The sequence below is a fragment of the Buceros rhinoceros genome, unplaced genomic scaffold, assembly GCF_000710305.1.
Source record: "Buceros rhinoceros silvestris isolate BGI_N320 unplaced genomic scaffold, ASM71030v1 scaffold7367, whole genome shotgun sequence".
NCBI lineage: Eukaryota > Metazoa > Chordata > Aves > Bucerotiformes > Bucerotidae > Buceros > Buceros rhinoceros.
Genome location: NW_010420357.1, coordinates 45076 through 58807, shown reverse-complemented (window position 1 = coordinate 58807; position 13732 = coordinate 45076). Strand labels below are relative to the sequence as shown.

The 13732-nt window shown below is 36.4% G+C and overlaps 1 protein-coding gene across 1 annotated transcript in view; it reads left to right on the top strand.

Moving 5' to 3' along the window:
- DTWD2 (DTW domain containing 2) overlaps nucleotides 1–13488 on the top strand; it is a gene marked incomplete at its 5' end in the record, with an annotated part of 30614 nt that extends 17126 nt beyond the window's left edge. The window contains 2 exons of the mRNA XM_010139275.1: nucleotides 8905–9033; nucleotides 13318–13488. Coding sequence (XP_010137577.1) covers nucleotides 8905–9033; nucleotides 13318–13488 — 300 coding nt within the window. The remainder of the gene's footprint in view (nucleotides 1–8904; nucleotides 9034–13317) is intronic.
- Nucleotides 13489–13732: the final 244 nt, after the last annotated feature.

Genomic DNA, 13732 nt, shown 5'->3' with positions numbered 1-13732 from the left:
ACTCTTTCCTCACAATTTCACAGTCTATTCGCTCTTAGTTTTATGTAAGCCACAGGCTGCCTGCTTTTACAGGAATTTGAACTGTTACTTCTAGATTAGAACTACAGCTTGTCTGCACTTGGACTTCATTTTAGTTATCAATTTTAACTGAAGACCATACTAATTTGCTTTCTTTGAGGATAGTAAGGCCTTTTTGGTTTTTGTTTTGTTTTGGGTTTTTTTGATAGTGTTCTTGTGCTTGTAAAAATTCATACAGGAAACACGGGAAAAAGTGAAGGGACCCTTGATTTTCTTACATTCTTCTATGTAAGAAAGATTGGCATAATTCATGTTTGCTTTTTTCTCTTTGCCATATCCGTAGCTTTTTTAGAAAACATAAGTATCAGAAGGAAGATGCTCCTGTTCTCTCCAGTAACGGCACTTATCATTTCTGATTTGTCTCTGGCTTCTCCATCATCCCTTCTCTCAGCCTTCAAAGTGCTTTACAGCACTGGGTAAATACCGTCTTACAGAGAGAGACCTTGGAGCTCAAAGAAGGAAGGTGGCTTGCCTGAAGTTGCACTGTGATTTAGTGAGCTTGAGTTATTTCTGGACATCAAGTCCAATGTCTTGTCTTCCAGGGAAGCAGGAGGTGTGCATCCAAACTTTCTTCAGTCTCCTTCCAGTGCTGGAGGCTGATACTTAGATCTGTCACTGTCAGCAGCCTGGTCTGCAAACCTTAGAAAATGTCATTTTAGGTGGCTTTATTGATGAAGATTTTTATTAATGTAAACATTTATGTAACTTATCATGTAAGTTAGGTACATACCTTCTGCAGAGCAGCAAAACTGAAGAGATTACTTTTCTTTTTAAATTTATTTACTTATTGTTTACTCCTTTTAAGTGTAGAATATCCTGTTTTCTTTGAAAAAAGAAGTTCCCAAGTAAGCGTAGGTTGATTTTACAAACTTTTTTTGGGGTGGACACTTATTTCACCCTGTACGTTTTCCATGTGTGGGGTAAGTGATGACAAACATAATGGAAAACTGTTTGAAACCTTGTGATTCTGTAATTTTGCCTATTCCTTGTTGAATGTAACATTAGGGCTTCAAAGTATGCAGCTGGACATAAGCATATGAAATAACTTTCAAGAACTTCGTTTACTTTCGTAATACTTCAAAACTACTAAAGTTTGCAGGTGTTTCCGCTCCCTTATTTGACAATGTAAATAGGAGAGAATTTTATCTGCAAGACTTTGCAAGATGTGACAACCGTTACTGTTGAATTCTCTCAGTGTCTTTGAGAAGACGCTAAAAATTTTAGTGCTTAAAAAAACTGTAATGACAGATTCCCAGAAAACTGAAGAAACACTTCTGAAATTGTTGCATAGGCAGAAGAAGAGCCTGTTGTAAATAGTTTTATAAAACCAGTGAAGTACTAAGGAGGACACAGTAAACTATTCCATGGTTTTGTGTAGATCTTTGATTTCATAGTGCATTAAAGATAGAAATAAGCAGCCTAGGTAATTATTAGGTAGTTGTTGGTCTTCCTCAAAACAATCTGCATACATGGTACTAATTATTTTGAATTACCAAGTTCTCCTGCAAGAAATATTGTGCCTTGGAATGTGAGTTTTACCTTAAATTCATACTGTATTATGCATAAAGATGATCAATATAGACATATAGATTAGATTACAGATATATTTAGAAAAGTGAAGTATCTGTTTTGGTTCCTGTTTTTTAACTTTAGTAGGTTTTAGCCTATAATTCTTTAACTGTTTATTAAATGTAAGTTTCATGTTTATGTTTCTGTATTTTCCAGTCTTTACACAAGCTACATTACAAAGTGGGAAGTTTGCTCTGTGAGAAACTTTTCTCCTGTAGATAAATGATGCTATTGGTAATGGGTTTTGATTACAGTGCCCTGGTTCATTTACCACTATTTTTTTACATGTGGAAAATGTGATATTATCTTGTACAATCATAAGAGCTTTGTGTTTATTCTGATTTAGTTTTTAAAGGCTGCATTTCCTTTTTATCTTCATTGCTTCCTTGCCCTGCAGTTGGGGAAGAATCTCTGTTAAACAAATTTGGTTGAAGCATTCTAAGACCACTCCAAGAAGTTAAAGATTGACATGAGTCTAGTGGAGGAAATGCATATATTTGTGGGTTTGGGGGTTTTTTGCCAAACTCAATTTTCTTTTTTCTCCCCGTCCTCCCCTACCCTTTCCTGCCCCCCTGCCCCCCAGTTTCTGTAGGAATGTGATGTAAGAATCTCTGTCTGCGAAGGACACATTCCTTTTGCAATTCCTGTCAATCAACTATGTCTAAAAATGAAAGCACGAAACACACTAGAGAAATACTCGGTACAATCTGAGTTATCCTCATATCCCCAGAAATTTTAAAAGAAGGTCAGAATGTTGTGAAACACTAAAAAAATACTTCTTTTCCCAGAGCATACTTGTTCTCAAATATTTTTCGATGTACCAAATTAAAGAGTGATTATTTTCCTTCAGACTTGTATATACAGCAGCAGGAAGGAGATATAATGAGATACAGGGGTGATATTTTTGAAAGAGGTGTCATTTGACATAGTCATGGAACAAAGAGACATCATGTAGGATTGTATTTAGATGATGAGCATTAAGTAAGTAGTTCTACTGATTTCTTCTGATCCATTTATCTTTAGCATGTGATACCCCAGAGCAATAAAATCTCGTTCTTAAATGGTTTTGGTTCCAGAAGCAGAGAAAGGACATTCTTGAAAGTGCAAAGAAATTTAATGTATTTTCATACATTAATGACATATTTGTCATTCTGGGCACTGATCTTTCACACAGAAGGCTTATGGTTTGGAGCTGCAGAAAAGCTAATCTGAATTGCAGCTCCAAATTCAGGTTCTTCTACACAGATGGAAGGGTGCATAAGTAGGTAGAACCTGCACACAGCCACTGTTCAACAGAGGCAATTATGCTTCTTTGAAGATAGGATATTACATATTTGCCACAGTTCCCATCACAGCAGCAGTGAGACATCCTGAGGCTGTGGTAATACTCTGGAGTCTAACCTGACACCATAAATTGCCTGAGAGGAAGGGTTTGTGGGATACCCAAAAAGAAAGCTTTTGGGACTAATTGGAAATTTTTGATCACGATGTGCAAGATACCTTCTAATTGTGTAGAAATTGAACAAATATCTTCAAGTTTTTCTGGAAGTTACAATATAGTCTGTGACCTGTTCCACCATTTTCCATGGAACATACGCAGGAATGTCATGGCTGTGCCTAAATATTCAATCAAAACACATGCAAAGTGGACGGAGGTTTTTGGGACATCTGTGCACTTTTTCAGACTATCCATTTGTGACAGTTACATGGCAGTTATTCCCTTCAGTATTTAGACTCAGAGTGCTCTTAAGATGTCACTTTAAATTAAATCGAAGATTTTTAACAAAATAACTTATTTATATTCTTGATTTAAATTTCAGTAGCGTGCTGAGACTAAATTTACTCAGGCTATTCTCTGTCACAACGGTAATTTTCTTTAACCGCATTAAATTTCTATAAGATATATCAAATAGCTTGTTCTGGCTTAGAGCTAAAAGGTTCTTGAGGCAACTGGATGCTGAGTTAAAGGTCTTTCCCATGCCTGACTCCCTTTTCTGTCTGAGGTTGAGCACACAGAGAATGCTTTTCATCTTCAGCACCTTAAAAGCAAATTTTTTCTTAGTTTCTAGAATGATGGACAAGATGGCAGAATGTGATTGGACTCTTTTTTGGGCTTTTTGTGCCTTTTGAGTTCCTTTAAAAAATGGCTTATGGTACTTTTTCTGGAAGATATTTATTAAAGTAACTATATGTGAGAAATAACTACTGCCTATGTTAATCAGGAGGACAGATGGTACTTGCTTACTTCATTCTCTGAGAGTTGAGCAAATTAATTTCCAAACAGAAATTCAGATTTTATAAAGACACTATCAACATAAGTAAAAGAGGAGGGAATCTTACAATAAGTAACTTTTTCATAGAAGCCAGGGAAGGATATTTTGTTCCTCTGCCTGTTTTGAGATGCCTATGGTCTAATTGCAGAAAACAGGACAGACAAAACCAAGATTTGTTGAGTGTGCCCTGTGAGACAGGTGTGCTGACTTTATAGCCTTTCTGTGTTCTTGGGGGTGCACTATTTTCCAAATACAGTTTTGTATAATGCTGTATTCTGTTTGGAGAGTAAAGCTAGTAAGAGTAGTGATGAAGTAATTGGCATAGAAAAGGTAAAAATATAAGGATATTGACATTGAACATTGATGATAGCGCTTAGAGCTTCCTGCAAGAGCTCCAGTCCTAATATTTAAAATAATAGCAGAAATAAATTCCGTGTCTTCACTGACTTAAATTTTAAAAATTTCAAACAGCAGGTCTTTGACCCCATTGGGACAACAATTTTGCTTCCATCAATTCTGAACAGGATCAGCTGGGTCGTCACTTACCTGGGGCATCTCCAAAGAGGACTGTAGAATAACTCTGCCCTGAGAAATACTGAAGGGTCACTATTTTTACTCTGGTTCACATCCTTTGTAAATGCTTAAAGGCTGTTTCATTTGCTAAGAAGGTGTATTGGCGGAGAAGCCAGTGTTCATTAAGTTAATGTGACAGTTTGTGATAACTGTTGACATGCAGGCTTTTGGAAACCCTGGGTCTTGAGTTACACCAACAAGTGAAACTTCATTGTGTGAGTTGCTTCGTGCTTCTGATGGCTTGGAAACTAAGTCCCCAAACTTCCTTGCACATAGAACAGATAGTCTAATTTCAGTGTCTTGGCTAAATTCCAGTGAGTAATTGCATTCAGCTTACCTAAATTCCTCTTTCTAGTTTGAATTGGTTGAGATAGTTTCCACCTTCTCTTTCATGCTGTTATTTATTTTGGTGAGTGATGTTAAATAGGATGCTGTCTTTTCAACTTGTCATTGCTGTATTTTGTTAGTAACGGAAATTATTTCAAAGTGTGCATATGACTTGCAAATTGCTTTGACAGCTAAAGAAAAAATGTTGTTGTATCATGTGTCTTTATCATTTTATGGAGAAGTGATTGTAAAATACCATGATTGTTGTTTTGAAATGTACTAAAATAGGATATTTATGTAGATTCATTCTGAGTTTTTGAAGGGTAATGTAAGGGGTAGATGATCCAACTTTGTTTACATTAACTGTGGAAGAACATTTCCATAACTTTGAATTAAGCTTATTAAACTGGATCTGAGATACGCAGGTGACAGTCAAAGAATTAATCCATCTAGGTACTGCAGAAGCTTTGATGAGTCTGTTGCATGACCTGTCTGAAACTATTAAGTACACAAAAGGCAAGGCAAGTTTTAGACCTGTTGGCTGAAAATGAGAGAAAAGGTCCTTCTACTCAATCATGTTTGAGAACAGTAAATATTTCATATATCTTGGCAATTTTTTCCCCAGTATGATGTTCTTACCATGTCTGAAATACGTATTAAATACATTAATTTGGTTTGGTTTCTATATTGTGCTGGCTTTGTCTTACCATTCACTTTATGCTTTAAGTTGGTAGAGCTCCTCATTGTGTGTTGTATTCATTCAGTCATTTGGTGAGTCTATTGAATTTGCGATAGACTAAGGATCATTTATTTAGATACTGTGTTGCTCTGGAGTAAAGAGTAGGATGAAATGCATGTTTGTTGAAAGAAGCCTAAGAGACAAACCGTAGCAGGGAGTTGTCCTGGTCCGATATTCTTCCTTAGATCTCCACCAGTGTGCTGTCTGTCTCTGATATTTTCACCCCATCTCAGTGAATGTGTAATTTTTCAGGAATAATGGATAGGGACCACTTGTTTCTATCCTCTCTTACTCTTCCCAGGAAAGAAGAAATTTTGTTGCTGCTTCTGTTGCTGTTAGAAATAGAAAGTTGCTTTTTCATACATTGTCATCTGTTTGAGAGCTGCACTTAAAGATTCCTTGCCTCCACAGTGTAAAGTGGAGCGCAGGCAGATTTTCTTCCATAGAATTTGTCTTGCAGTCATCAATAATTTTCTTTTTTCTAGAATGCCAGTGATCTTAAAAGTTTTTCAGCACAAGACCAAAGAAATAAAGTGTAAAAACCAGCAGACAGAACTATTCCCAGCTCCTACAAAATAAAGTCTTAAGGCACTGTTGTCCATGTCCAAGGAGAGATAAGTCAGTGTGCCTCCAGGTAGTCCATGAGGAGGTTTCAAGCTCTGTACAGAGACTCTGAAGAAGTGAGGCTGTCAGCTGTTGAGAAAAAGTGTGGATATGTGTCTGCTCTGCTGCTCAGGATACGTGCTAGAGAAACAAAGATCAAGTTTACCCTGCCTTTTTATACCTGTCTAGGAATTTCTGTATAAAGACTGAAAGGTCCCTCCAGCATAGATCCTGGTCTGCCTGAAATAACTAGCCTTCCTACTCTGTCATGATGGAGATCCATACATGATTCCGATAAAAGGAACATTAAAAAAAAAACATACCTTGAGGAAAAAATAAAAATATTAATTCCATTTTAATTTTCTTTTGCATTTCGTTACATACACTGATGTCCAGATTCTACATTTTCTTTCCGAAATTAATTTATTCTCTTTTGATTTCAATACCAAACTGAAGAAGGTAGTTGATTAAGGCTAGGATGTATCCACTAGCTTCATTTTTAAATTGCCCCAGATTTGTTCCCCAGCATGTGGAATGGGTTTGCTGTTGAATATCCAAGCAAGTGTTAACATCTTTCACACAGTAGATTGTATGAGAGGCTTCCAGTATAGTGTAATAACAAGTATAATCTGCTAATGAGGTGCTAGGTATAAGTAGAGTACAGAGTTAGAGACTAAAGACCCTGAGTCTGCAGACATGGAATAATCAACTAATTCAACTACCTTGCTTTAAACATAAAATACCAGGTTCAACTTTATAATAATATGCATTCATTGAGTAATTTGTCATACATTGTGCCAATTCATTTGCAGAAATATGCTGAACAGATGCAGAAAATGAAAAGGGATTTCCTGCGTTGAATTTGCAGGAAGTAACTCTGTGTATCGTCACCTGTAACCATTACTTTCAAATATCTAACAGTAGATGTATGGTGCATTTTCAGTTTACTTACAGGCTGGTGATTGTATAACCCAATTGAAAATACAGTGCTTTCCAGATAGTTGTTATGGTAAGGAGCCTTAAAATAGCAAAGGCATTGATCTTCACTCGAGAGGGCAGAATGGATTTTGAAGATGTAATTTTAAAATTATTTAATTAAAATGTCACCTCCAGTATTACAGTTGTGAGAAGAGTACAAATGCAGTTTTATGTAATCCAAAAATCATAATGTGAGTATGCTGTTTTCTTTACATAGCTAAGGTGCATTCATCTGCTCAGTTTCTCAACCCGAGTGAGTATTCTTTGGCTGTTGAAAGGGAACTCTCCAAACTACCTACACAATCCATGCTGGAAACTTTTAAAACATTCTGAAACGTCCATGTTTTGGTCCTTCAAGCCTACACAATAACACGACTAGCATTTTTTTTTAAAAAACTTTCTTTTGATAAACAAGTTAGAACCTTCTGCCACAAAGGCGTGTTTTTCTGTCTTTTCCCGTATTTGAGTGTATTTAGCTTTTATAGCTAACTTATTTGTCATTTCCAGAAGGGCTTTCCTCTTCTCTCGTCACCTTTTTATTCATTTATTTTTAATTTTCATTGCATTGGGATCAGGTAAAGCATTGGATCTTATTTATTCATGTTTCTTCAGCAGCTTGGAGTTTCCCTGTTGTAAAGCAGATACCTTGAACTTTTAACCATTGTGTGTGAAAGAGATGAATGCAAAAGAAGCATTACAAATAAAAGTGGGGAAAATGAAGAGGGAAAATACTGAATGAAATGAGGAATGGTGAAAAACCACTGGCAAGCAGAATGGGAGCAAAGTTATGATGGCCATGGGGAACAGTCACTCATTTTTTTTGAGAAGGATAAAAGACAGTTGTTGGGATGAGATTAAGTAAAAAAAGAATCTGACTTGAACTTTTATAATAATTCTTTAGGGTTTATTATACTGCACTACATTTTTTTGGAAAAGGAACTGGTAATTTTTGGTTAAAAGTGATAATGCTGCTAAAGCATTAACTTTTTTGAAAATTATGTTTTAAACATGTGGAGATGGAAATTTTAGGAATAAAGGAATAATATCTGAATTTTCATACGAAGTCTAATAATGTAAATTCAATGATGTTTCAACTACTGTTTATAAACTCAGTAAAAATTTCTGGAGCTGATAAAAGAGGCAAAGTAGTGGTTGAATTAAATTTATTTTTCTTAAAAACCTTTAACTTGTGAGATAGTATAGAGTGGTTATCACTTGAGACCAAGCTCAGAAATAATTTTCAAACATGATTTTGGTAAGCAAATAATTCTAATCAGTGACCTAGTACATTATATGAATACATGTTTCTAAAAGTCTTTCATTCAGAACTAGACAAACAGTATTTAACCAAGGAAAATAGTGTCAGTGACTATACGGTCATCGTACATTGTATGGGATTGTGTGTGTGTGTTAGAGCATGTAATAAAACAAGCACAGGTGAATAATTTTCTTACAGAATATTTATGGCAACTGAAATTGCTAACATTTCACTCAGTCTTTCTCTAAGGAATAATTGTATTTTCTTTACATGTTTGTACAGTAACAAATCTGCAGTTCTTGTCTGTGTGATGGAGGCTCACAGGTATTACAGTATTATACTTAACAGTGGCATAAGGTCATTCGCTACTGGGAGACAAAAGACCAAAAAGGAAAGGAGGCAACTGACCACAGAGGGGAAGGGGCTGTGTTTTATTTAGTGTAGAGAAGAACTGTCTTGTTTGCTATACGGAGCTGTTTATTTTAATAGATTTTCCTATTTTTCAGGTGCACTTAAAAACCAACATTTCAAGTCAATACGTGATTCGTACACAGCCAACAAACAGCTGTCTGTCTACACTTGAATGTGCAGCTGTTGCTCTTACTATCATGGAAAAAAATAAGAGTATACAAGAGGTACGTAATTTTAAACACCTTTTTCCTTTATGAATAGTAGAGAGGCAGCAAAAGTACTTAGCTATTGTCACATTTGACAGTCAAAATCCTAATGGTATTGTAATGGTTTTGTTACATAGCAAACAAAATCAAGAACATACCAATAGAAACATATTTTTCTTCAGATATTTATTAACTTCAGTATGTCCAGATTGCTGGAACTCCTTCTTGTCATGTTCCAAAAGTCTCAATAGTTTTCACATTCTTTGTTGAGCATTGCTGACAGATTGCTGAGGGAACTTGTTAGGTGATAGTTTTGCTTTTCCTCTTTTCAGCATGATAAATTCTAGTAAGGTATTCTTTGTTCTATCCCATAATGGAATTAAATTCACTCTTTTGCCACAGAGTGTTTTCTGAAGATGAACTTGGACAAGATTCAGGGCTAACAGTCTTTGGTGGTGTTTAAAGTACCAGTTACTGTCAGTTCTTGATCTATAACATCGTATTTGGTGCTGCAATGTCCATCAAAGCTGAATGCAGACTGCTTATCTAACACACCAGTTTTACCCTGGTAGCCAGTTTGTGCATGGAGTAATAGATTTGTTATTGGAAATAACTGCTACCTTACCAACCCATCTCCTCAGTTCCTCTTTTTTCCTTGCCTTCTTTTTTTCTTTCCTTTTGCTCAGCTGTCTAGTGCTTTCCACAGGCACTTCCACTTTCACAAGTTTTCACTGAGCAATCTTCAGGTTCATTTGTCACAGGATCTGAGATTTTTCCTGTACTTGTTACTCCATCTCCCTTTCCTTCTTCCCTCTTTTTTCATTTGTCTTTTCTGTTCACTGTTTCTCCCTTGTACCTCTTCTACATTTTTAACTCAGAAGGCCTAGTGTCTTCCAGTTCCTTCTTTCCTTCTACCTTATTTATCTTTCCCATCACATTCTCTCATCCTGTACTACTTTCTTACATGCTTCTTCCTGTAATTCTAAATATGATGAGAAGCATGACTCAGATTCTTTTCACCTTTGTTTTTAGAAAGATGGTATGAGAGACATCAATATGCTGTGGTTGACACAATACAGAATAAAAGTCTGTAGAGATGACAGTTGGGGATTTAGCCCAAAACAAGTAGAACTACTGTGTGGGTATTGCAGCGCGAAGAGTGCAGAGATGTAGTTATCTCTTCCTATGACGTTTTTCTAAGTTCACATGACATTTCTTATTGCAAAACTTCAAAACATAGAAATAGGCACGTGTAATCTACCAAACTGCGCAAATGTAACATGCTAGGGTTTTTTTGTTTTTTTTTTTTTACCAGTTTTCTTTTGGGTATTTTGTAGCCATAGCATATTGAAAACTAATTTGTTTTATTTACTATGTTAAATAAGTGTAATTAGCTGTTAACTGTTTACAACTGTTCAGTTGCTGTAATATATGGAATTTACGTGCTGCACTCCTATGTTACCAAAGTTATACTCACTCTAAAGTATGATTAGTATTTTGTATCAAAGGAAGATATTAGTAAACTTGGCAGAGCTTATAGCCTGTAATCATGCTGATGTCTAATTTTCATGGAGCCAGAAAAGCATGATGATTATTTAGTTGATTAGTGATTCATTGGTACTGAATAATGTGGCAAGCAGTGTGTGGAATAAAATTTTTGTGCTGGGTCTTTCTGCCATTGACTTTCTTGTGCTGTTTCCTAGTGGTAGATAAAACCTGAAGCCACTTAAAAGTCAGGGGAGTTTATTAATTTTAAATGGTACATTCTGCAATAGACGTTAGGAGGCAATGTATATGTAGACGCATCTTAAAATGTTGATTTACCTCAGGTGAGAACAAAATCATCATAAAAGCATTCAGATTATTCCCCCCATATTTCTCTTCATATTCTAACAGTGGGGAATGGTATTACCTTAGGTACTGCCAGCTGAGGCTCTTGGGTATTTGTGAAATACCTTTGGATAAAAGTTGTTAAAAAGGAAAACTACTTCCAAGATGTGAGAAACCTAAGAAAATTTGAAGATTAGTATCGGTAAAGTTTCTACCTCTCTCTCTTAGAATATTAAAAGATTTGACTACCTTTACATTTATGGTTAACTTCTTCAGTTAAGGTCTGAATTTAAAACTACTGGGCTGAGAAATGTCATTGAGAATAATTGCTTCTAGAGTCTAAACAGTTTAATTTAGTTAGTAGTCAGGTAGGATTAAGTTTCTTTTTAGCATGCATTTTTCTCGAAATACTTATCGGAGTCAAATAACCACTATCTTTTTCAATAGGTGAGTGTTTTCAAATGATCCTCTGAAGTTAAAGCATAGCAAGGTGATCTTTGACTCACAAAAACGCAAAAGCTGATCCAGTTTGAGACAGGCAATTGAGTACATTACTGCATGGAAAGTAGTAAATTGTTCTCTGCAAAAATTAGATGGCAGAGTTAATCTGAATACCACACCCAGCTCGAAAATAAAATAATTTTTTAAGTTTGTCTCACTGACCTCCTGCACTCTTGCAGCTGTGGAATGCAACCCACTGGGTTATGTCTTCCTACCAGCCATCTCACAACTTTTTCTTGTCATTGGAGGAATTTGGGACTCAACAGTTCTTAAGTTTATCTCAGGTCAAAGGATACTAATTGGACATTAGCCTCTTTCTTGCAAATCATGATCCCACTAGTCTGTGATTGAAGAGGTTATTAAGCTAATGTTCTTAATCTTTTGTTGCTGGCATTAATAATATCAACTTAATAAGCATTTTGAAAAAGATCTACAAGTAGTTTCATACCATAGACCCAAGTCTGAAATCTGTTTGTGTATCCACAATGTAGTCAGAAGGTTCTGTGATAAGAGATTTAAAGCTCATCCATGTTTTCACTACATTCTGGTGTCTGCCCTGGGGTGCTCATATCCCTCTCCATCAGATAATGAATATTTTGGTACTTGAGCTCCGCCTTCTAAAAAGATGCCCAGGTGAAACATTGGTTCTGCGATTAGCATTGCGTAGAGTAAGCCACCCCTGTGTCTGCCTCTGTGACATTAGAGGCTCATATCAACATTAAATCAATTGCAGATAGAACCAGGCTGGAACAAAAGTGTGTGACCACGCAAGATAATATAGCTCAGAAAATGGAACTCTCTCTAAAGCAATTTTTCTAAAAACTTGTGTATCTTTATGACAGTGAAGCTATCATGTGCTTTTATGCTAAAAGACAGTAATTATTAAAGTGGGTTTTGTGTCATTTCTTTGTCCTTTGGTGTGTGAGGACAACGTTGGCGTATCTTTCCTTCATTAGGACTTCTCTTATTCAGGTTCAGGATGAATGCTTCATTTGACTAAAAATCTCGGTCTGATATTCAGTTTCATCCCTACAACTTAGAATTGGCCCAGCCTACCTTTCAAAGACAAAATTATCAGTTTCTCAAAGTTGCTTGTATAAAAGTTGCAATAGTCAAGGGTTTCATAAATGTTAGTGCACTTTTGTATACCATCTCTAAAGTAAGTGAGTGCTATTCCCAACATATAACATGGTGAATTGAAGTTGAGAGCCATGGAAGTTAAAAATGGGCACTTAGCTTGATGCCCTATTTATGCCATTTGGTTTTCCTGTGTGCTTTGAAGAGTCACATTTTACTTGGTAGAAACTCAGCTCCTGTTGACTGCAGTTACATTTGTGATTGCTTTACACGCCTGCACATGAGGCACTGTGATATCGAGTCAGACAACCAGAAAATGAAGAACCTACAATTAGGAACCACTGAAGTTAAATTTGGTTTGTGTGGTCTCATTATGACTGGACAGAAGCAGGGATACAGTCCAGTTGCCAGCACAGAAGTCCAGCTGCCTTGATCATGAGTCCCTCCTCTCTTTCTAAAACCCTGCCTCGAGGTGTTTTCGTGCAAGCACAAACAGCTTGGTTATTGTTACTTATTTTATTACAGCTTGTTGGCTGAGGTGACAGTAATTGATCATAGCTCACTGCTAAAGGCCAAGTTAAAGCCATAAGTTACAGTAATATAGCTGGGGCTGAAGTCAGGATTGAGTGCGGCCAGGGAAGGAGTAAGGGACAGCAGCAGGTAGGTGGATGTGTTGTCTGCTCTGTGTCTCCTTTTTAGTGTAACTTTTACTCAGCTGCGGGCTCTGTGTCTCCAAAGCTTATATTTTATCAGCATTTATCTTTCAAATTATATTTTATCAGCATTTTTCAGTAGTCCTTGAATAAAAAAAACCTATAATAATTGATGTCTCTAAAATACCTTACTAAAAGGCTGGGGTTTTTGTCTCCCTCTCATCCCTTCATCTCTCTGCAGACTATACTCCGTCCACTTAAAGCTTTATGCTCCTTCCAGCTTCAGCATGGTGCCCAGATCCATCACAGCAAGGAGCATCTTCTCAAAAATGGCTTATATGACAAGCCAATGCCAAAGAATAAACGCAAACTTAGAAGAATGGAGCTTTTGGTGAATAATGTTAAAATATAAGAAAACGCTACTGACAGCACAGAGGAATTTATTTGCAGCTAGCAAATGAATGTAAATCTGGATTTGATCCAAACAGTTGACTGTACTGTAATAAAACCGCTTTTAGGACCTTCATCTACCAATGCGACAAACAGTAATGGACGAGCTCATTCATTTTTGCAGTAGGCCAGGTGCCATTGTTCAGCTGGTAGAAGATCATTCTCATTTCCTATAGAAAAGAAGAAGAACTCTGTACGTAATTTAG